Raw genomic sequence first — 25,345 nt, 5'->3', positions numbered from 1 at the left:
TTAATAGCTTGACTATGGATTCCAAAAAAGTTATTTTATTTAGACATATAGTAACCGAATGACGATTTGTAGCATATACACAATGATCTATTCGATACACATACAACTATTTTCGAGGAAATCATACTTGTTTGCATATTTAAGAAGCAAAAAGAGTTTTCCATGCCAGTTTAAAGTCTCATAAAACCTGGGACCATGAAATGTGGACATAGTAATTTAAAAAATAATACAGTACTTAGTGGAACTCAAGGACCACTTACTAGATTTTTCCAGTGCTTTTCAACTTCATGCCATGGTCCTCATCAGCAGATGTATTTTTCAGTTTTTCTGAGCACTTTAAGCCTCTCTTTTCATTTTTGTTAAACATTTGAGCTTGAAAATTAAGTCTTGATTTTCATAAAAAAATAATAATTAAAATAAATCCTAAATCAGACTACATTATAGGCTTTTTACACAGCTTTCAATTGCATCTTTGGAGTTTGCTAACTCCCATCTGCCATCTGCTAAGAAAGACCATGAAATTGAAAGCCATGTGAAAAGATAGTATGTATCAAATTATAAAGTCTAAAACTATGAAGCCTTGTCCTGTTTTTTCACCCAAAACAGACCAAACATCCCTGGAGAGAGAAACATTTTAAAGCTCCATGTACCTACCTCTGGTCCCAGAAATAAAATCTGTTTCATTAGTCATTTTAATTTTCTTTCGACTTCTTTATTTTTCCTTCACTCCTTTTCCTGAGGATATAAAATGTCCTATGTCCTGTACTAGTCTTAGAAGCATTGTAAGAAAGCTCAAACAAACCTCCACCATGACTAATTGTAATTGACTTATAGTCACTGAGGTCATTAACCGTCATCCATCTCTATTCAATCAAAACTCTTTGCTCTTTTCTACTTTCAGTGTTGCATTTCAACTTCTAATTTCCTCCTGTGCAGAAAGGACACACACACACTTGCTCAATATCGAGCTGAGTCCGCAGTTTCACTCCTTATGTCAAAATCAATGACAATAATAAACAAATATCTCCGTCCAGTCGAGGGATTGGTCATGTCCGACTGTGGTGCAACGAACAATCTGATTGTTTTTCTGTTTTCTCTTTAGGGACAACCTGGAACAAGAGGGTTTCCAGGCTTTCCAGTAAGTCATGCTCATGCTGTTTATATAGTTAATGCAGGAAATAATTCTCAAGGCTTCAAATTTAGAAGTGAAACTGTAATAAGTAAGTGACAGTAACACTTAATAAAGTAAAATAAAATTCTGAGTTTATTAGAAAATCAGGAAAAAGCCTGCAAGCTTCCCTAAGAACAACTTGTCACCAGTTCCTGCTCTCACAGTCAATAATGATTACTATAAATAAACTAATAAAGTTACTTGAGGTCTAAATATCATGTTAATGAACAACAGTGTTCTGATAAATATATCTAAACATTGTGTTGCAAAGTTTGAGGTTGTTTCAGGTGTCCCTGGTTCCATATGTAAAAGTCACATTCATTTTTAACATATTGTGTGACTCGCAGTTTTAGCATTTCTACAGCTTGGATCAACATAAAAATATCCCAGTTAAATCATAACTCAATGTTAGTTATTTGATAGAAAGTCAAAGGTATGTGACTGTGTATATAAACTGCAGCAATAAACATCCAATCACAGGGCTTTAAATTATGACACAATCTTCACTGTTATGTATTTAGCCAATATTTGCACACAGGCACTTTTCTTTGTGATGGCGCTACCCAGTATTTTGCTGCAAAGATTTGTAATACAATTGATGATTTCTACATGTACTCAAACATCTCTTCTTTCGTTTTATCCTAGGGTCCAATTGGGTTGGATGGCAAGTCTGTGAGTTTAATCAAGTTCCTGTCAAAAAAGTGAAATAACTGTGTAATTGAGTGCTTTTCAGTGCAAAGATCCCAGCACCCTATGATGATAATGAGCATAATTAAGCTAAGAATGATTATGGTCATTATTGTAATAAAATCTCTATTAGTGTCATTACTGTTATTATAGGTTGAGGTTAAGCATACTATGGAAATCTGTAAGAAGTTTTTTCCAAGTGAATCAAGTGGAAGTATCTGTTTAGATTGATTCAGTTATTTTACCACCTGTACTGACTGTTTTAATGTTCACACAGGGACAGAACGGAGCTAAGGGAGACATGGTAAGCATTCCTTAAATTTGTCATAAACTGTGTTGAGCCATAATACAACTACCGCCGGTGCAACATTCATTTGTGGCCATAAAACCTTGGTTATACATTATGGGCATGTGAAATGAAATCTACAACAACAAGCCAAAGCAAATATGACATAATTTCATTGAACCTTGTTTTGCTGTTAAGGTCACTTTGACTTTCTGTTTATTTCGTACCCACAAAGTTATAAGAAAAACAGAGTAGGTGCCTGATTTATGCACCACAGTAATGGGCTAACAGTGAGGTCCATGCAGTAGGGAAAAGAAATAGACAGATGGGAGCTGTTAACCACACTCTGGCTTTCAGTCAGGGTTAGTAGGTAAAACTCTGACAAACTCAAACAGGCATTTTAGACTGTAGTAACTGAGGCTTGAGAACATTTAATGCCACAAGCATTTTCATCAACATGAACATTGAATATTCACAAATCATATGATTCTCTATTAGCCATGTACTGAATATGTAGCAGGTATTAAAGCAGGACTAGATTTTTGAAATGATCCATTTCAGTATTGTTAGTGACTAATGATCTGAATACGACTCTGGCCAGCACTCCACTGTTATGAAGCCAAAGAAAATATGTGGATTTCCAGTTTCCACTGACTATTTAACTGGTTCATATTAATCCTGTATGAGGAGAATGGCTTCAGGAAAAGATGCAATGAAAAAATAAATCCAGCCCAGTATCAAGAATAAAATCCATCACATCATGATTTATGTCCAGGAAGTAGAATGGCCCTTATGTAGCAAGGCAGGAATAATAATATACAGGTTGTGGATGGACATTTTATCATTTCATGCAGGACAAAAGAGTTAATGTATCATTCCATACCTTCAAGTGTAACAATACCCTAAACACAGGTCATTTGGCATAACCACTATTTTTCCCTAACGTTCACTATACTATAGCTGCCATGTTCAGATATTGTTAAAGCAAGAATAAAATAAAAAAGAAGGTGAGCACTGCAAAAAACAAAAAACAAAGAAAAAATACAATTTGGGCTTTTGTAGAATTATCCAATTTCAACATTCTTGTCTGTCAAAAGGATTGGACAAAGTCACTGTGACCACTGGTCATTTTTCTCACTAGTTTTCATGATCTTCTTGGATTTCCACCTTTAATACAGAATTTGAGGATAAAGGAACTCTGTTCCTTTTGAATGATGTTGTGGTCATGTCAGCATTGTCCAGCCTTGGCTGACTGTCTGGCTTTTATCACACTCAATGCTGATTTCAGTAGCTTCTCACATGTCTCTGTTTGAAAACCATTACTCTCAGTCAGACAGGGGGGAAGTCATGGTTGGTTGGTTTTTTGAAGCGCTTACTGTGTCCAGCTCCAGTGAATTCCATGCCAGTACAAATGGCAAAATTTCCAGGGGGCCAAGTGGGGTTGGATACTGTTGAAATAATATTGAAGATTAATGGCCCTGTAATGAGCCCCTGTTTCTTAGTCTCCTTCCAGATGAATGTCAGGGAGTATTGAAAAGGGCTTTGAGGGGTTGTATGGTAAATGTATAAAGATGCTATAGCCTTCACAAAGTGGCTTTGGAGCTGCTGAGCCTGTCGGGTCACCAGCATGGGGTGCACAAGATGTGTCCTACTGGGCCCTGTCCCTGAGTTCATTAATCAACCAGTCACTGCGCTCTGACAGCTACCTACTGGGCACACTCCAGGGCCTGATGGGAAGTCAAACTCAATGGCTTCATCCATGACAAGTAATTAGAAAAGACTTTAGAAGAGAGATAGAAGATATAAGATAATTAATCAGTTTGTTTGATACCTTAGTTATCTCTATTCAGTCATGCAAATTAGAGGACTTTATGTTCAGTCCAGTTGAAATCTTTCTTATGCTGCATGTCACTGACTAAACCCAATTCATGACTGTCTGTTGCTGTTGTCTTTCAGGGTCAGCGTGGTCCTAAAGGACACCCAGTAAGTGTCTAAAGTCTGACATCAGTCCTAAGATAATAGCATGCTAATCTTTTAAGATAACTGTTTAACTACTCAACGTATCTCATTCACCTTTGTTGTTGTTCCTTCCAGGGGGAACCAGGACCCAAAGGGGAGAAGGTGAGATATTGTTTGCAATATGTTTACATCTTGTTAATTGGTCAGTGTTTTTACAGTTTAGTAGCTAGCATTGATGGATAAAATATTCAGCATTTTGACTTACAGTGTTTTAGAATCTGCTCTAACATATTACAAAAAACAACCAAAAATAAACATATTTTCTCACTTAAATCTAATGGTATTTAGCCACGCAGATATCACTAGAGGTAACTGACTAATTAAGGAAAAGTGGCAAAACTGCTATGAAAAAAAAATCCCAGTACAAGTAAAAAATATAGCTTAATTTATATCTTTTCAATATTAAAAACCAAATGACTACTTTTGACAGGAAGGCGTTACTTGTAAATTCACAGATAATTATCACTAACTCGGCAGTTTCTCTTGGCTCTATGGAGCATTAGTCCATTTTACCTCATTGTTTTCATGGTTATGGCCCACAACTTTACTGTCTTGGTTCACTCTCACAGCTCTCGTCAATCTTTGAGATTTCCAAGATAGTATTTGCTAGACAATTTGCCGTATGAACTTTCTAAGGCAATAATATGTCAGTTTTGTGTTTGCAGCTTGTTTCTGCTGCCCCCAAGTGGTCAAAATCATATTATTGCCAGTAGTATACTTGGAAGGAAATGTACATAGTTATTTTCATCACTACCAGTTAAAGGAATGACTTTGCAATGAAACTGGTTTCTCACAGCAAAAGAGTTTGCTACATACTGAAAGGATGGTAGATGAATTGACCTCACCTTGCAGCACTTTACTTACTTACTTACTACTTATTTTTAGCATATTTTTATTTTAGATATTTTATATGGTCTATGGGTGAAGCAGCATAAATCACTATGAGGCTGGATACATTTTTATCCCATCCGGGTGATAAAAATAATTCAGCAAAGGCAGGGATATATAAACCAGAGAGGGGACCCCACCCCCCCAGCAAATTGCAACCTGGTTATACCCTTACTGCCTTGTAAACACCCACATCTTTCAAGCTCCACGTCCCCAGTTTGTTATGCTGGTTCCATTGTGAATTTGTAGTCTATAAGCCCAAACTTAAGTACCCCTGAGGACATCCCAATGAAATGATCTGGGTCACAAAAGGCTTTATACAAGTGTTTTTACAGGTTGGGTAGTTCCTCCTATGATTGGCAAGCTATTTGTTAGGTGTAAAATCAAGTTCCACTTTTGTCTCAAGCTCTCTAATTTGAGAAACTTCGTCTTTTTCAAGCGATTAAACTTTTTGTGTTCCCTCCAGGGTGTCTGCGGAGACTACACACATCGGGTAAGAAAACTTTATCTTGGAATTAATTGTTTCTCATTATTTTTATGTGAAAAGTTACCACTTCATTATAAATGTCTATGCCTAACATGCAGAAATGATGTGAATCCACTGCATTGTTGTCATATTATATTATAACTGAACCCATACTCTTCATCCTACAGCTGATAACATTATCTCTCGCACGCTCACATGTATAGTTGTTTAATGTCAGACTAGAAAAGTGAAGTTGGAAGAGGAGAAAGTACTGCAGAAGCCTGAGAGACAAATGACGGGCAACACATGAAGAGAGCTCTGCAGTTCTATGGTCCCACCATCTCTTGGGTTTGGCTTGTTGAGAGAAAACAAGGCAATTACCAGCAGCCTGCTGGAGCATGCAGACAGACGTGATAAGAGCCTGTGTGTGGGGGTGCCAAGAATAAGAGTCTCCTGTGTAAAGGGGGATTTTTCAGATAGCTAAGTCCATTTCCAGCATAATTCAACCTTTAGGTTATTAAACTGCTCCTGTTAAGACAATCAAAGTTTTGCTACATCGATTGAGCGCTGCTCAGAATAACAGCACGGTGCATGTTGAAATGGTTTTAAGACTTGCTATTGATAAGGCATCAGGCTGCGATACACATCTCTGGACAGTAAATGCTCTAGGCTAGATAAAGTTCAGTATGGGGAGTTCAGAGGAAGAAGGACCCAGATAGGATATCGGGTTTGATGTTTTAAGCTTGCAAGGGAACCCAGCCCCCAATCCCCCACCCCCTTAACAAGCTGTATGTCTGTTGAAATTGTTTTTCATACACTTTCTAGAGCCCCCAGCAGCATTCTGTATGGGAGGTCCATCCCCACAGTCTGCTCACACTCCAAGCTTCAGTCCTATAGTGAGACCCATGGGGGTTGGGGTATTGGTTGGAGGTGAAATGTTCAGTGTTGAGAGAGAAGTGCGAGAGTTTGCCTTTTAGGAGAAAGTCAGCAACATCAGCAAGTATTTCCTGTGTCTTTGGTTAAGTGTATTTCTGCAGCAGCCTCATGGTTCAACTTTAAGCATCTAAAAGTCAGAATTTACAAAAAAAAAACAACACGTGACACATTTTGTGTCATTGGATAATAGCTCGTTATCACCATTACCAGCACTGACTGAAATGACCACTTCCCTGGTGTGCAGGGCCTCTTTGTGCAGGATGTCCCTCTGAAAACCCTGGCTGCCTTACGCTCCAGTCAGGCTGTGATGTTGAAGGTTTGTGGGTGCCCCCAAAAACACCCCCATAGATAACTCTCAGTGGGGTTGTCACCAAGTCGTGCCGCAAAGAGAGCCAGTGCCGTAGAGCCAAGGCACGCCTCAATCATCTGCTCTCCACCAAAAAAAAAATCACTGAACAATGTGGTGAAATGTTGTCAGATCATTGGTTTTGCTTTTCAAAGACTTCCTAAGAGAACAAAATACGTCAAATCAAGTTTAAAGGGTTGTCAAGAAAGAATGTAATTATTATCTTCTTAAAATTGTTACTTGAGGGTAAATGTTATATCAAAGCCTAGGACTACAAATGTTAAAATGAAATCATTTAATTAACTTGAAATGTCACTTTCCATCTGTGTAAAAAAAAAAAAAAAAAAAAATCTTACTTGTTACTTTCATCACCACCAGCCATTGTAGCTCCTGAACTAAACTAAGGAAACAACCTGCTAAACATCAGCATGTTAGCACTATTATTGTGAAAATGTTAGCATGCTGATGTTGGCATTAAGCTGAGGTTTAGCCACAGAGCTGCTATTGTGGCTCTAGACTCTTTAGTTATTTATTTATCTGGTAGTCATACTAATAAAAAAATTTTTATGATAATTTGATCGTACATCACATTCATAGGAAATCAAATCAAATAATTATTTTCTTATTATGATTAAATGATTTCATTTTAATATTGGCCGCCATTTGTTTCTCTACATTTCAACCTCTGTGCTGATGTGGTGGACAGCTGTTAATGGTGAGGGACAAAGCAGCACACTTGCCTACTTTTACTACATATATTCCCCCACTTATATTTACCTATCACATGCTGTATATATTTCCACATTTTTGGACATTTAACTGATATACTTACTTAATGTGACTGATCAGAGAGTGAAAAGACGTGTGCTCAAAAATTGACTTAAAGAAATATGTGTTTTAAAGAGGAAGGAATACACAGCACTTCTTCTGGGTTTCAGGTGGGGGGGTGTTTGGTTGAAGGTTGGTGCAAAATAAGAATTGAGGAAATATGTACAGTATGTAAAAAGTAGGCAAGTTGCTGGTTCTATCTGGTGTCAGTGGGGAAAAATGTAGATATCAGCGGGATCATACCTTTACTGCCTTCTTCTAAACTTGTACCTGATGATGCTGGTCATCTCAACAGAAGCGGCGTATTGTACAACCCTGTGTTGGACAGATGGCCACAGTAAGTCTGGATGTGCACTGTAACTGTACTGTACTGCTGTACTCTCTTTGTGGCAAGACTGGCGCCCACCTGAACTCTGCTCCGCTGCAATCTAAGGGCCTGGTCTACTGTCAATGGGACCTTGATGCATACACACCCTCAGTAGTGGATGCCTAATAATTTGCAACCATTCAATACTGAAAATGTCTCAAGAAATTTGCAATTTTCACGTACTCAAAGAATTTAAGTATCATGGTACATCAATCGTCCCCTTTGCCACTCCAGGCCCATAGTTTGCTTTGCTGGTGCCTCTTTTGTCTTTCCTTTCTTCAACCTTGTTTCTTTTTTTCTCTCCTTTGCCTTCCCATTTCCTTGCTTTTCACTCTCATGTTGTATTTCTCCCCCCCCCCCCCCAATCTTCTGGTTCTACCCTGTTTCCTTTTTCTGGCCTCCTGGTGACCTTTGCCCTGTGAACCTTTTTGCACCACTGGCCACCTCTGCTTTGTGACTTCCCCCCCGGCAGATGTTGCCCATCACCGTGCGCAACATGCCCTCAATAAGCCCTCTAATCCTAAAACGCCTCAAGGTACAATCCTCTCTGCCCCCTACTTGCCCCTTCCTCTCTCTCCTTTGAATGCCCACTGCTTCTCGACCGTCGCCAAAACCTCCCCAGTGCTCCTCCGCCATCAAGCTGTAATTAACCAACTTTTGGCTGCTACTGCTTTTGAATGTTTAATCATATTCAAGGACAAAGGTCTTTTGTGTACATGATGTGTGACAAGGAATCAAATATAAATGCTTTTTTTTTCTTGTTTCAGACAAATGTAATTACTGTTCAAAACTTTCTTTAAAGGATATGAAGGCAGTTATATATTTTAGTATTAAATTGACATAGCCAATAGCTAGAAAATAACAAATATAAATACATGCACATTAGATTCTAATATTCATAGCCCACTGATAGGTCATGATGATATCATATGATATTATATATGAAATGCCAAACATTTACTGTAATAAAATCCTGCAACGCTTATACAGAAGTCAGAATTTATACTCGCATCTTCATACAGCCATGACCCTTACAAATTGTATTCACATGCATCTACAGTGATTCACTTTTAAGGACAACATTCAGGGTCAATGCAGAAAGTAGTGTGACATTCATAGCAAAGAAAAAAGTAAGAATCAACACATCAAAGTTCTTTTTTTCTTTTCATTGTTTAACCCTCACCATTTTCTGTAATCTTAAAGGGTTACCACAGTTATTTAGCAATCATTTTCACAAAGTTGCAGGATTCACAAGAGGCAAAATGTGTTAAACTGGTAATCTCTTATAACCAAGTGGTATTAGTTAGTTAACTGTGACCATACCTTAAAAGTTCTTTACTGAATATAATATGCATTCATTTAATAATTCTCTTTATCACACGTTTTGAATATAAATAATCTGAAAAAATATTAAATGAACTATGCAATCAACTTTACACCTAATTCATTGTTCTAATACACAGTCGAGCCTATAACCTGCTCTATGTGTAAAGTGCCTTGAGATGACTTTTGTTGTGATTTGGCGTTATATAAATAAAGATTGATTGACTGTAGGAAAGTGAGATGTGCCACACACTATCCAGCACTCTGACCTTGCTACCTAATGGATACACTACATCCTGTATTAGCACTAAACGTTTGCATTGAACCTTAATTGGAGAGAGAGATTTAAAGTTATGGCTTATACAATGTCAGCAGTTCCTTAAACATTAGACAAAGATGTGTGTGTAGGAGCTTCAGTGTGCTGCCACATAAGTCATTTGGCACTCTGGCACTGATTGGTCCCTTTCGCATCTGCTCCGTCTTGTTTATCCCAAGTGTGCAGTCTGCTTTCCCGGACACTTACTTTGCTTGGAGATCAGAGCTATGTGAAAAACACAGGTTGGACTAACATTAGAAATTCAGTTTGGCTCTCTATGATAAATACAATATCAACCATTCTGTGTTGTCCCTCTGGCATGATGGGATTTCCATCCTGATGAGGATACATTATTTTCATGAATGTGGTCAAATTGTGCTGAACCGCAAACTATTCCAGCAATTGGCAGCTGCAATCTACCCATATCACTGAGATGATCTTCTAGAGACATAAATCATATCTAGACACATTGTGTTCTACAGAGCAAGGGAAAATGATAAAAAAACATTTTTTTAAATGGATGTAATGTGAATGGAAATGGTCTCAATTATATCAGAATAGAAGCTATTGCCAGACTTGGCAGTGTTCTCTGGTCCAAAGCTACAGTACATGTGTGTTTTCTTACAGTAACACAATGATTACTGAGTGACTGAACAAAGGCCAGTGCTTTGTGTTAGGAACTCCTTTAAGTCGGACCACATGTGCAAATAAATCATGTACTGCACCAAAATGCATTAAATGTAATGCCATGCAAGTTGTCACCCTATGTAATAATGCATATGTCCAGATGGGGATATTTTCAGTATAAAATATTGACCTATTAATCAAGAAATTGATTTTATGAGCTGTAAAAGACGAGTAGCAGCAATTATTTTAGTGTAAACAAAGGAGACGCTGATTCAGGATGTTCAGCAGCCAGACAGATGTATTTCAGCCACTGAGGTATATTTATTGTCTTCATATCCTGTGCTCATTGTAAGCTTCCATTTGATTATGTTTAGTCTTGGATTTGATTTGACATAATTCCCAGGGCTCCAGCTGTCACTGGGCAGTCTTCGGAATAACTACACACAGATTAGCTGTCTGTTTTGAAGAAACAGCAGGAAGGATCACTGTGAAACCTATTTGTTTCAAATATAAACAACACTAACTTATACAGCCACACATTTTCTATGATTTCAGTTAAACCTCAGTTAAACCACAAGCCTCTGTTCTATGTGGTTTGTCAAATATTGTACAACCTACATTAGTGTCAATCAATTTCTAGTGCCTTGCTCTCCAAACAAACGTAGTCACTGAGAAGAAACACCATTATGACCATATCTGTGATCAAATATTCTAAACGCTATTCACTTAATAGCTTGACTTTAATGGCCCTCAGGTTCAGGTGTCATCATATGACCAAAGTAAACCAAAGTAGAGCAAAGTGATAACAGGTGGTCATATAGAGGTGGGAGATGGTAACCCGTGTCGTTACTCGAAGATGGTTTCTGGCATTGGATGTAAACATAAATGTAAATCTGTTTCTGAATATCCCCGGACTCCTGATCTTTGACTTTGACCCTCTCCCAGTCAATGCTGTATCCAATTTATGACTTTTTTTTCTGGTGCCCTTTCAGAGCACCTTGCCAGGTAAAACGGTAAAAGTCAATGTATAGTGACCAGGACTCAGTGGACCAAAGGTATCGCATAAATTCCAGTCAATGCTGTGATGGGTTGTGGTCTGTCTATTTATCTATTTATCTAGCTTACTCTCCAACCTTACCTTGCCTTCCTATCCAAGGCCATAGGTCAGATTACTCAGGGTACTTGCTGGGACCCTGCGTAATTGTTTAGGACCACATCACAAAACCTGAGCAAGTTCCATTCTCTGAGGGCCATGGAATACAATCAGAAAAAAAAGCTAATAAGCGAACCTTGAGTTTAGAATATTTTAACACAGGTCAAGAATGAACCTTCACATTCAAGCATTATAACCGCTTGCCTTACTCCCCAGCTAACCTTCTTCCCAGCAACCCCTGCTGCCGTATTTGCGGTGTAACTGTGAGGTTGTTGTGTTTGCATGGCCAGTGTAGGCGAGGCTTTCTCCAGCACAACAGGTTGTAACTCAAGGTCTCTCAGCAGGGCGAGCCTGGAGCGCAGGGACCGCCAGGACCTCCAGGACCCCCCGGAACCCCAGGCCTGAGTGGAGCCAGCGGCCCACCGGTGAGTGCCAGTATGAGACCGGCAGTGAGTGCCTGGAAAACGATGTGTCTGAAAATGAATCTGTGACAGTTCAACCATAAATGTCAATCTTACACTGGTAAATTAGCCACTTTGTTTACATTTCAGCCTTGGTACAAACAGAAGTGGTAAATAGAGATCATCTGTACAATCATACAAATGTCTTGAGTTATCCAATAAGTTGAATCCTAAGAAATTGTTAACAAGACAATCTTTCCTATATGATGTGTCCACTGTATTAGCACTTCATAAACTCCAACTGGTTCAAAGAGGTGAAAATATTTTAAGGATATTGAAAATATAAGCCTGGACTGGAAATGGGTGAAATCACGTTCACTTTGCTCAGGGACACCATTAAAACCTTGACATGCTGCTATACATGACTCAGCAGTCTATATCATATTGCAGTCTAAGGATGGGAAACTCCTTGGCCATTCACCAGTCAATGCTTTTGCAGCATCGAATGGTGAATGGCAAAGAGAATGGAGACAGATTAAAAACTGTTTTTTGTTTGGTATGCATTTTTAATCTCTCCTAGATATTTGGGATCAGCAGGACCTGATAAGTATAAAAACTAAGCATTGTCTTACATTTACAACTTTCCTTTGCATGAATGATTATAAAGTCCCAATGTCCTCAAATGAGTACTTCCTGATTAACAGTGTTGTAGCTTCTTGCTGTATATCAGTATATCAAACCACAATTGTTATTAAGCATAAATAAACAAGTTTCAACCATACATTTTGATAATGTTTTGTACCCGGTCACCTTTTATCTGACTTGGTCAAGATGCCTGCCATCTCGTTTTTACACTAATTGATGTATTGTGCTTTTTCTACCACTAGGTGGTACAAAAAAGTGTGTATGAACAAGGACAACAGGTCAAAAGAAATGAAGTATAAGGTCCAGCAAACCCAAAATGTAATGTCCCCATATGAGGACGCAGGGTCGCAGGAAGATACTGGACTTTAACAATGCATTCTGGTTGTTGTAGGATTCCTCCTTAAAAACAGTATGGACAATCTACAGTGTTCTCCACTCATAGAGCACCAATTTCAAAAAATAATTACACATTTCTACACATTTCGCTCTAAAATGTAATTTCTAGTCTGATGCAAGTTTACTTCACCGTTGTGCTAGTTTGACTGCATTACTTCAGTTGGTCTTTCACTCTTTTAAAAAATGAGATTGTTGCAAATCCAAATGGCATCATGGAACTGGAATTGTAGACAATTTTGTAGATTATATATATAAAGGATTTTTGCTCTTTTCATTACAGGGTAAGCCAGGAGAACCAGGCAAACCAGGAAAAGACCCAAGGGTGAGCTTTGGTTCAGACCCTCCACTTTTATTTTTCAAGAACCTTCTCATTAGTAAAAATGTTGTTGATTTGACATTAACCTTCCTGTGATTTCTACATTGTTTCTGCAGCTTTTACCAGGACTGAAGGTAAACAAAGTCCTCTTCTTGTACAAATAAAATCACAATTCTGAAAAAACATGATTAGCATCACTTTGGTCTCTCATGATGGTTCTAGTGTTATTACAAATGCACTCAGTCCCAAATAAAGCAGGCCACATGAAAACAGGTATCAAGTCAAGTTGTTTCAACTTGGTCTTTGTACAGCTGCTATGAAGTTCAGAACAACCCCACCTACAAAACAGCAACACTGCAGATCTCTGTATTTCCTTTGCATGGGACGAGTCAATCTCCACATGATGCAGTAATTGTCACGGATTATTCAAAAGGAGGAATGTAGATTGTGCAGTCAAAGAAACGCACACAGTCCAGTAAACGCCCCTCGATGTGGAAAACAAGCTGAACTCTCAGCAGGAAGTGGTGTTTCTATCACATTATTCCTCTAATGTGATGGACTTTTAGCATGAGTAGTAATAGCTGAGATTAAAAGCAGCATGATCAGAAAACCATCTGGGTAGAAAATATGACTTTGAAGCCCTCAAATCATGCCTCAGCCACCTGTGTCTGTACATGTCTCTGTATTACTGTATTTGTTACACTAGCTAGGTTTTAAAAGGACAAAAAAAAAAAAACACACTTTGTTTTATGTCTCCAGGGTGAACCAGGTGGTCCAGGACAAAAGGTGAGCTCCCCTCTCTTCATTTTCTAAAAAGAACATGTCAGTAGAGTATTAGTATTTACTGTACACCATTGAGAAAATTATGTTTTTTTCATTGTGGACATCCACCAATAACAATCTTTTTCCTCCTGTAATGGTCGAGAAAAATGACTTTTATATTGCATTGCTTGAAAGCACCTGCAGAGATCAGTGCAGGAGTAGAAATAAAGTAGTATTTCATCTCTGGTTGCTTCACTTTGGCTGAAAATCATACAGTTTTATTGTTTTCAGAAGTAAAACAGTTTACTTGACGTATGTGCAGTGAGCTGGTCATTTTTGAAAGAAAGTAGCAATATGACAGCCAGGATCAAGAGCTTTTAGAAGCCCTCAGGAGAAAATGTTTGCAACAAATGAAAACACTTGTACATGTCATCTATAAATATTTGTCCTTCTGTCTCTCCGAAGGGTGATCGAGGTGATGTCGGCCCAGCAGGTCCTGAAGGCCCTAAGGTATTCCACTTTCTACCCGTTTTATAGCTATTTCATATTAAACTGCGGGTGTACACATCTATGTGTCTCTGAAAAGATCTGTAGAAAAGTTTTAAATGAAACCTTTTAAGATAGGCTCAGATTTCTTAAAGGCCACCTTAACCCTTACATACTGTTCATATTCCGACCCGGTTAAAGTATTCCTTTATAATGAGTGCCTATTATAACAAATTCTTGTTTTCTTTTGGTTTGACACTGTTCATTTATAAAATACATTCTGAATCACACTATATTATATTCTCATGTTATCTTAAAGGAGAACAGCAATAATTATTTTTATTAATTTATCGAAAGTGAAGGATACAACATTTGAATGGTAGGTGTTATGATAACAATTAAAACCTTCTATGTGCAAAAATGTAAACCAGATGCATGAAAATGAATCGTTTTCAAATATTTCAAATTTTTGCACAGGCAAGGCTTAAAATGTTTTATTTATGGTGTTTGTATTTCTTTCAATTGTCAAAATGGGTCAAATTTGACCCGGACAGTATGTAACAACACTTACATACCACACTGGGATGGGTTATTGGTTCTTAAAAATATACCACCTCTTCATACTGACTGTGAAGTGACCCGATCCTAATGCAAATACTATGTAAGAAATAGAAGACTGAATCATCAGTCCAGGCAGATGATAAAATTAACATCACATGAACTTATGTGGACGCATGAAGTAGCCTGGTAATCACATTGAACTGGCATTTTGTTTCACATCATTCATGCAGCCTGGCATTTGTGTTCTTGTTAGCAGCGTTATTTTTTTTTTCGTTTTGGTTGCCCTTACCAGTGAGTAGCAAATGAATCATCCATCCCACCAACATCATTCTCAATTGACATGATAGCTGCAGGTGGGTTTACTTGGAGCAGAAAACAGTTTTTAACGATGATACAAGATCTCATGCGAGCTGGTTGAATATTTGTGGCTATTTTTATTTTTACGGCTGTGTCAGAAATCACTCCCTGTGGTTTATATTCACTGTCCCTCATTCAGTTTGAGTGTCTGAATTCTAAGTGTGAAATGTATGCTCTATATAATGCCCTCAAATATTACCACAATGGAAAAACAGATCTTGCCCATGTCAGTCATTGGACACTAAACCTGTCAGTGATGATGCTGTATGATTATTTATAAGTCTGAATTTACTGATCACTGTCTTCTACATAGACAGTAGGAACTGAGTGAATGAGGGAGTCATTTTAGACACTTACAAAGATCTAATATAGTCAATAGTCAATTTTGGAAGATACCCACTTAATTTGTGTAACTCAAACTGCTGAATCCTCATATTGGCTTCAAGTCAACTAATTTTACCTAGAACAAGGACCTCTTGACCCCCATCTTAATAATGTTGTCTGGCCCTTCCTATCAGATTCATTGTTTCATTCTATATTAAATGGTTAATATATCATATGAACCTTTGGGAGTTGTTTGGAACTGGTATTAAAATACTGAGAACCTGTCCTCACAAAATGATGTAGATAGCATCTGCTGCCACATTTATGGTTTTGACATTTATTCAATGGAAAGTGATTGCTTGGTTATTGCACAATACTCTGTTTAATAGTGAATAAACAGGGATGAACGCAGTATGCACACACGTACGCACACACTCTCTCACACACACACACACACACACACACACACACACACACACACACTGACATCCACACAAATGCACACTGCCAGCTTAAAGGATCTAAAGCTGGCTTTGAAGCTTTGTGGGGGGGCTATGCCCGCTACACTCTCCACGTGCTTGTCCTTCTCCACTTTCCATGGTATTATAGATGACAAACATAAATATGCCAGAAAATGTGAAAAGGGAGAGGGAAGAAATCAAAATTATAAACAAGACAAAAGCAGAAATAGGAAGGATATAACAGTAAAGATTCAGTTTTAAAAGAAGTGAGCAGGACATAAAATGAAATGTTGATAAGAGCAGAGTTTGCAGGCTGTGAAAACCAAAACAAGAGTTAAAAGAGACTTAAAACTGTAGTCCCATTGGTGACATCAGCACTGTAGTGCTCTGTGATTCAGTCACATAGCCTTCACTGCAAAAGCCTTTAGGGAAAAATCTAAACATAATGTTTTACCTAGTATCCAGGAGTGGGTTGTCCACTTTCTGTTAGAAATGATTAAATGTTTGGGATGAGACCAATGTTAAAGTCCAACTGAAATTACCTTTAGTTATCCCTGTTCATTTTCTAAAATAATGTCAATGTGTATAAATCTACTATTAAAAGGAAGTTAAAAAATAGAAAAATCAGAAATGCTCCTTTTCTTCTTGCTGTCTGCTTTTGATTGACAGCAGCAGGCAGGCTGTGACCAAGCAGGGCAACAAGAGACAAACAAACTTGTGCTGTAGCTACAGTACGTGTCATGGTCAGACAGTGTGTTGTTAGCAGTATTGAAAGGTATATATATATATATGCATAGCAGAAAAAAGTGCTTTTTACTTTCAGTTGAACTTTAAATCCTATATTACCACTAAATTACAGAATTGCTGATGTCAAAAAAGGGGCTAAGGAAACTGCAGAGCTGGTGACAATCCTCTGTGGTTTTGTTATTCCAAGAGCAACACCCTCACAGAATTATTTGATTCATTGTTAATATTTTTTTAAATGATCAGTGGACCTTTAAAGATACAACATGCAATTTGGTTACGATGCAAAAAGTGCCTTCAAACTTGATGAAACGTATGAAATGCATTACTTTCACATATGTTCATAACTCTTATTTATCCACTCTCACTAAACTACACTGTGCTGAAGCAAAACATCTCAGCCATCTGGGCAACATCGAGCAGTTTGGCTGCTTCTGTTACAACAGCAAAACCACTGTATATATCTATAACACGAATCTGCGAAAGTGATTTTTGCCTGAAGACAGATATAAAATCTCAGATTTAGGTTGAGCTGGAAAGGTCACAGTGAAACACAGCGTCCTTCTGCAGTTTATACTGATGCTTTTCTGAGGGTAAGGCCGCTGGAAGAATATTTTCATTGTGAGCTTCTGTTCACATTACTGCCTTGTAAACTTCAGCCATTCTTCCATCTCGTTTTGTTTCCCATGAAATCATCCCAGAAACCCATTTCTGTTTTAAGCCATGAGCTTTATGAGTGCATCAGGCTACTGAGCTGAAGGTTATTAGGAGGACAGAGGAGAGGCTTTGCCGGCATGGTTATCTGGCATCTTGGTGGGACTTTTTTTCCAGAGGCTGCAAAAAAAAGGATTAGATAACTTCTGAAATGAAATGCAAACTGCTCCTTGAGTTTGCATTCTCACTTTGAGAAGACTTGAACACAGTACTTACTGTTAATTATGGTAGATAGAGAACATCTTGTGCTCCATCTAGTGGACTGCTGTGATAGTTGTCAGTTCTTACATCTTAAGTGTTTGTCTTTGCTTCACAGGGATTCAAGGGAGATCTAGGAATCAAGGTAAGATCATTTAATTTATTTTTTTTAAGTTTAGGAACTGCTGTTGATGAAGGTTGCAGAACAGTCTCTGTGTTCTATTCAGGGCCATAGTCAGGGTTTTACAAATATGGGTGTTATCAATCTAAGTGTCCCCCTGCACCGTCCACACCAGCACAAACAATTTTGACCACACACCAATCTTTTTTTTTTTTTGACAATTAAAAAGAATCCCACAACAACATAATCACATAGAGTTTTCAGTTGCATTTATCTTGGTTGGGTGGAGTTTGCTCAGTTTACTTAATCTTATTTTATTTTTCTTTATTCTAGAGTGTCTGAACACACTGTATGATCATGTTAATCTTTGTGATGGGTATGAAAGGTAATCCCAAAAGTGTAAAGACCTTTGAGGATCGTGATCTTAGACATGATCATTTGGCAAAGGTCCACCTACTATTTTGTGAGGAGCTTTCTGCACATTGTCTAAAGTCTGTTTTGTCAAACTCCCATTTCGGAAGTCCTAATAAAACTTCCATGCTTCAATACCATAACTGTCAAGCTAACATGGTCAAGAAATCATAAAACAGCAACTGAAAACATAAAAGTACTGATACTTGCATATCAACAAATCCATCTCCATGATTACTGAGCAAACTCTGTTAATGATCTTGTTGAAAGCTCTGGAAAAAGATAGTTGACCTTAAGTTGAAATTGCTTTGTCAAACTTTGATGACCCTTAAAAAAGTCTGACTGCAGGTTATAGATGGTCAGCTACGCTTGAAGATATTCAGTCCTACTGATTTCAAGCCAAAGCTGCTCAGTATATGACCTCTGTATCCTCAGTAGTAGCTTAAGCCCTGGGTCTGGATGAGAAATCAGCTCTCTCCTGCTTCAGTCCAGGGACCAACATAATAGAAGGCCCCTGATATCATCTCTAAAGATTTAGATCTCCCTTCTGTCAGGTCCACGTCAAGAAGGAGCACTCCCTTTTCCCCTGAGCCTTTGCTTGCCTTTTGATTTTCCCCTGGTTGAAAGGGTGTGTCTGCTTTTACTGCCCCGCTGCTTCTCTGAGCTGCTGTTTCCATCAACTCTGTAGGGAGATGAAGGAAAGAGGGGTTTCCCAGGAGAGAGAGGAGAGACGGTAAAGTGAAAGTCAGGCATGGAGTTGTGTGTGTGTGGCATGTCGAGGTTTATTTATGCATGATGAGATCACAGACATGACTGCTGGAGTCTGGATGATTGAAACTTGGTTTAATTTATCTCTTAGTGGAAACGCATCGCTAACAATTGTATTTTATTAGAGGAGCACCTGTCTCTTTGAACACAAATAACATGAAATGTTTCATAGACCCTTATGAGAACATGGAGTTATATTATATTGGTTTGGTAGTATGAGTCAACATTAGGGTAATTAAATGTGGTTTTACATTTGGTTGTGCTGTTTCAGAGGCTCCACCTGGCAAGAATGAGCACTAAGTACTTGTATTTTGGAACTTTTTTGCCTTGACAGTTTATGGTGTCTGTGTGGGTCTGCTCTTGGTTGGTTTGGTTCCTATTTATCTAATAGAAACCTTTCTGTAGCAGTTGCGATGTCAATGGAGCGCCTCAATGGCTTTTTATTTTCTAAATGTTACCGGGCCCTCCAATTCACTGATCACACAAAGTCATTTTTTGTCAAATGTTTCATACCTGGGGAAACAGCCATTTACTGTTCTTCAATGAAGAGCAGACCTTATTGAATTCCTGAACAAATCAGAAATGTCTGATTTGGAGGTCTGGAACAAAGCTGAGCAGTCTGCCCATGGTCTCCACAACAGTGACAGTGTCCACGTATCTTTTGTGGACTTTAATTTGTTCTCCTTCTCTGATGGACTCCATCACCTCAGGAGTCCCAACTGACCTGCAACCACATCAGCTCTCCTGTTGCCTCGGTAGCATGGCAGTAGCAGCGGCAGCCCTGTGTGTGTGTGTGTTTTCCTCATTAAGCCCCACAGATGTACAAATGGGGGGAGAGGAAGAAGACGTCATAAGAGGAAAAAACTTCAAGGAAAGTGCATATTCGTTGGTATCCACAGGAAACAGTGATCTGGAAAGCCTTTTATTGTTTAATAATAAAGAGAAAGTGCTTTTGCAGAATAATCCTTCAATGTAAGGGCATGGTTGCCGAAGGAATTGATGCTTTCATTAACCCAGGGGAGATCTGTTCTATATATAATATCAAAGAGCTGGCTACTGCTGCCTTGTGCCAGAGACAAGTAAAGTGAGCCAGGTGGAGGTTTTTTTTGGTATAAGCACTAGTCATTAGTATCTACGTGGTGCCGACCACAGATGATGACATTTCTATAGACTCAACCACTTCAGTTCCAAAGCTCCCATCATGCAACAGTCTAGCCATGAAGGAAGCTGACACAACTACCACCTCAGGACCCAGTCCCGTCTGCCACAGCGGTGAAATACTCTTCTACTCCACTGATCTAATAAGCTCTGTCTTTGAAAGCGGCTTTGATTTGACTTTGTCTGTGGGAACTGAGAATGGCGACAGGGGATGACAAAGAGAAGGTGGATTTCATGCCAACAGTCACACTTCTTTGACTGAATGAAAATGCATCTCTGGGAAAGCAATGAGCTACAAAGATGAAACATTATACGCAGATGGGAAGAGAGCAATTAAGTTCTATTATTCTCAGGCACTCTGACAATTACATCGAGTTTTGTTTATCCATCTTAGAGCTTAGTCCAAGATACCAAGTATCAATGCTTAATTCAAATATTCATGTTACTTAGAGGATGACTCCCTGAACTATTTACCTTGTGTGAGCTTTCCTCTTGTCCCATTCTCTGGCCCAAATGTCAACTTTACACAAAAGATATTGCATAATCCAGAAAGTAGAATTTCATGGAATTTACTTAGCACATTCATGGTCCTAAGAGTATTTATCTGATTGAATGTGAGGGTATGAATTACAATTTAAGAATGATAAATATAAATTGTAATAAATTGGCACAAATTATCGAAAAAGAAACCCCTATACATGCCTGGCTCTTGACACACCATTTTTATACGGATGATTTAGAAGACATGAGCAAAAATGAATAAAGGCACTTTATTAATTTGTCAACGGATAGGTTAATGGTTGGCAGCAAAGACAGGAAGGCAGGTCATGAATTGACCATTTCCAATTTCACAAATAGATTTTAGACTAGTCTGTAGTGTTATGTCTTCACTTTGCTCTATTGTAAGTTAGACTCTGTCACAACATAAGTAATGGCTTATTGTAAGCTTAAAATGTGTTAGCCACCAAACCCCAAGGCTAACTCTGAACTAAGAGCTTAGTTCCATGCTAACAATCAGTAACACCTGCTGACTAGTGGCACCAAATAACAAAAAATAGGAAAACATGGCTCATAACTTGTGGTTGGTAACAATGTTGTGGATAGAGCAATGAGAAGGGAAAAAGCTTTCACTGACAAGTTAGGCAAAGCACTGAGCCTTGCAACATTAATAAATGCATTGTAATTGTTACATTCTTCCATAATCAGATCAAACGTTTTCTGTTGTGGTCAAGGGAGCTGAATGGTATTGCATGGTATGGCATTCAGCTAACTGTTTAAACTTAATGAGGTAACAATAAATGGGACAATAAGTCCAAACATATTTATTTAATCAGAACATTTTGTTCTAACATACCACAAGAGATAGATAAAAACCCTCCCTATGTCCCTCTCACTTCCCAAACAAAGAAGAGTTGAATCTCACTCAGTTTTCCCTCTTGGTTCCCTTGTAGTCAAGATAGTGGCAAAGCTAACAAAAACAGGGATTTTTTTTTTGCCTAACTTTAATGGATCATAACATATCTAGTATGGAAGTAATCTGCAGATGCTCCAGTTCAAGATAAGACCAAACTTTAAGTCATAATAAAGGCCAAAATGCGGCCTGCAACAGATTCTTTAGCCTAGCTGATTGCCAGAGATTACTTTTAGAGCTGTTGTTGATCACTTGCGACCCCTACAGGCTGGTTAAGAGGAGTGTGTAACATACATTATAAAATAGGTACGGACACACACACAACCACATAGACACATATGACAAAACACAAATATTACTATGGAGTGTTTGTCAAAGGGAATAGTGAATGAGTTAACTATCTTTTAAAACAGGTCTAAAAACAAGTTACAGATAAGCTAGCAAGCAGTGGCTTGAACAGCAAGAATACAACACTGGTGATCTGGCCAAGAACAATGACAAGGAGCAGGTGGAGCTGATGAGGGGATTCAGAGGAAGTATGCAGGATGGTGTGAAGGTCAGGTGATGCAGGATAACTAATAAACTGGGTTCTGGAAGGACAAAAGTTGTGACTGGCAGACAGGCAAAAAGACAAAAGATGCTAACAGGTTATGAATTGGTCTCTGTGACATTTACAGTCTTTTCTACAAGCTCTCTGGCTGAAATAGATTACATGTTGTACTTCACATCTGCACATTTTTGTCAAATCTATCTATCTATCCTATTTTGCCTGTTTCTTACAATAACTACATCATGTGTTCCTACATTCATTAGAAACTGTCAGTACTTAACTTAATAAGTAACAGTGCTGAGTGAGGGACTTGATGTGCTGGTAATCCATTCTGTGTACTGGCATAAGAAGCACTTCCTCTCATAGTATTAAAGCCCTTAAGACACTGTGGCTGACACAAATGTTCTTGTATGCTTGTAAGAAATCTGAACACGAAATCTTTGCCTGACCCCTACCAGTCGGTTACAGGTGCTTCTCAACAAGAGACCATGTGGGATTCATATATTTTACTATCAATATTTTCTGTAAAATAGATCAATTCTATAACATTTGGTGTCAGAGACACTTGTGGACTGATTAAGTGATCTTAATTTCGTAATAGCTTAGTATCAGTCTAAGACTAATCCTGTCCATCTGTTGCCAAGCATACTATTTCACTGTTTATGGTACACATGGAAATCATACTTGTACTTGTAAGTCACTTCGGAAACCCTGGCAGTGTGTACCTCAGTCTCCATGTCCTTTCTCTGAAATTGACTGTGACATGATGAGTTGGCTGCTGCACAAACAGAATGAAAACAAGTGATCCTGCAGTATCATTGGAGGATGATTACAGTTCCTTTAAATGCAAGAGTGACTGATTGGTTCCACCTTATCCCTCCTTGTCCTCTTCCTCTGAAGTGGAAAGCCTGTGGCTGCATGGCTTCAATGAAGGGATTAGTGTATTGATAAATCATGACATGGCATGCCAGTGTGACAGATCTATGCAGGGCTACACCCACTAGATGTCACACACTGAGAGAGATGTTAAAATAGAATCACAGCACAAGAAGGACAAACCTTTGAGGCGACCAAAGGAATGCTAAAAGCTGACTGGAGCAGCTATAGATGAAAGGGAGAATCAGTTTCCTGTTTGGGGCAGCTGGTTGTTGGGGAGCATCATTAATGAACCTCTTAGTGCAAATAGACCCATCAGCAATCAGGCCTTCCTGAGGGTAGCAGGGATATTGCAGATCCAGCAATGCTTTCATCTGTTCACAAACTCACATAGACTTTTGGATATGTCTGATATGGTCCCTTCCATCTCAACCTTCCATATGACATGTGAAGTACAGCCCTAATGAAACCATTAGGTTTCAATAATCTGAAAGTGTGGGATTGGAAAATAGCATCTGAAAAAATAAGAAAATAACAACAAATTTGAATTTTCATATTTTCTCAATAATTGTTGGGACACACTGTACTTCAGTGCTGTTCAAGAAAAGTTATCAGAAGGCAAAGGAGCCAGTACTAGCTAGTGTTGGGCAAAACATAAACACTTACTTTTGAATATTACTTACTGAAAGGTACTTACTTTACTTACTGACATTTGCCTACACTAGATGTTTCTTCACTTCTTTTACCCAGCCATCAACTCTGTCTAAGGTGCCTTAAAACAACTTGATAGATTAATGTTTAGCCTCAGTTATTGCATTAAGTCCCATCCTCTCATCAGTCAATTGCATGCTAAAAAAACAAAATAACAAATGTGATAAAAATAACTCTGCAACGCTAAGATGACTTCTGGGAGAATTATCTTTATGTAACCACAATGTTTTGGTACTGGGCCTTCATCTCAGTGATTTACAGCAATCATGAGTTAACCAGGTCAAAGCTGTATGATAATGTGGATAATCCATAACAAATAATGATCTATGGTGCGTAGTGCTTCCAGGAAACAGCCACAGCCTCGACCCTGACAAAATATCTCACTTTTCTCTCCCATTTTGGCATCTAGTGCTCTCTAGTGGCCTAAAGGGGACACAACATTTTCTCAGGAACCCGAAAAATCCCCCAAAATTTGAATGTTTGATACATGTAAATGAATCAGCAAAAGATTTGTCCTTTCCTGGCAGTAACTAGTAATGCTAGTATGTCGAGGGTAAAGTTTAGTCAACAGAATTCAGTTGAAGCATGCAAACTATTCACAGTTTTGTGTTTCTTAAATAAGTTTTTGTTAGGCACTATTTTGAAGAATGTTGTGGAACATGTTCCTTTTTGCATGCTGCATGCATCCTAACTTTTTTATTTTCTGTTTAAAACTATGAGAAATAATGTTAAGGCATCAAAACACCCACAGTGGACAGCACACATTCTGCTGGGACAAACAGTGTTGTAGGAACTCCCTATACCAACCAGCTATATCTGTGCTTGTGTGGTCACAGCTGCGACTGTAGATCATCTTTAAATCATCTACTCATTAATCTGAAGAAGAGAGCATGAACACAGATTAATTAAATGACTCAAGTGTGTTTTCATTTCTATTTTTAACAACCAATTTCAGTGGGCTCATCATGTTGTGGCTGGCACTAGATGCTAATCTTTCGCAGTTTCCCATTTCACTTTATATGTTTTGAATACTTGCTTTGTAGATGTGTATGCATATACTTTTCCATATCATAAATGTGCAGGAAAACAAACTGTACATCCTCTTTTCATGTTTTCTCCTTTTCTTTTCTTGCTTCACTTCCTCGCTCTTCTCTTCCTTCTCGTCAACTTTGACTGTTGTGCCATCTTGGCCATCGTAGGGAGAACCAGGTTTCACGGGCATTCCTGGGTTAAAGGTAAAAGTCACTGCTGAGAAGTGTATGCAACAGTTATTACTCTCTTAATCCCAGATTAAGCAGTTCACAACTGTTTTTCTTCCACTGCAAAAGGGCCAGGCTGGCACACCTGGTATCCCTGGCATCCCTGGAAAGAGGGGCTACAGGGTAGGCTTGGCATGAAATGAGCATCCCAATTGTCTGGTTGTGCTTCTGTCAGTCAGTCATTTTCGTCTAGTAACTGGGTGTCTGTAAAGTCAGATATTCATCATATCATTGTCTTTGTGACTGACCAAAGCTTCAAATAAGCTATAACATTGTCTCTCTAACTCTCTGAGCTATTAGCT

General features: G+C 38.5%; 1 protein-coding gene across 5 annotated transcripts in view; it reads left to right on the top strand.

Annotated features, from left to right (window-relative positions):
* The window catches only part of col13a1 (collagen, type XIII, alpha 1), a 130,062-nt gene that overhangs the window by 82,732 nt on the left and 21,985 nt on the right, over positions 1 to 25,345 (top strand). For 3 of the 5 annotated variants that reach the window (XM_062429868.1, XM_062429867.1, XM_062429863.1), the window contains exons 5-17: positions 1,103 to 1,138; positions 1,817 to 1,843; positions 2,136 to 2,162; positions 4,101 to 4,127; positions 4,239 to 4,265; positions 5,518 to 5,544; positions 6,698 to 6,769; positions 11,758 to 11,838; positions 13,136 to 13,177; positions 13,288 to 13,305; positions 13,931 to 13,957; positions 14,399 to 14,443; positions 17,897 to 17,923. In XM_062429868.1, coding sequence (XP_062285852.1) covers positions 1,103 to 1,138; positions 1,817 to 1,843; positions 2,136 to 2,162; positions 4,101 to 4,127; positions 4,239 to 4,265; positions 5,518 to 5,544; positions 6,698 to 6,769; positions 11,758 to 11,838; positions 13,136 to 13,177; positions 13,288 to 13,305; positions 13,931 to 13,957; positions 14,399 to 14,443; positions 17,897 to 17,923 — 483 coding nt within the window. Of the gene's footprint in view, positions 1 to 1,102; positions 1,139 to 1,816; positions 1,844 to 2,135; positions 2,163 to 4,100; positions 4,128 to 4,238; positions 4,266 to 5,517; positions 5,545 to 6,697; positions 6,770 to 7,922; positions 7,965 to 11,754; positions 11,839 to 13,135; positions 13,178 to 13,287; positions 13,306 to 13,930; positions 13,958 to 14,398; positions 14,444 to 17,896; positions 17,924 to 25,345 lie in introns of all 5 variants that reach the window. The other 2 variants (XM_062429866.1, XM_062429864.1) reach the window with 2 other exon arrangements.

The sequence above is a fragment of the Scomber scombrus genome, chromosome 12, assembly GCF_963691925.1.
Source record: "Scomber scombrus chromosome 12, fScoSco1.1, whole genome shotgun sequence".
Classification (NCBI taxonomy): domain Eukaryota; kingdom Metazoa; phylum Chordata; class Actinopteri; order Scombriformes; family Scombridae; genus Scomber; species Scomber scombrus.
This window is presented reverse-complemented; position numbering and strand designations above follow the sequence as displayed.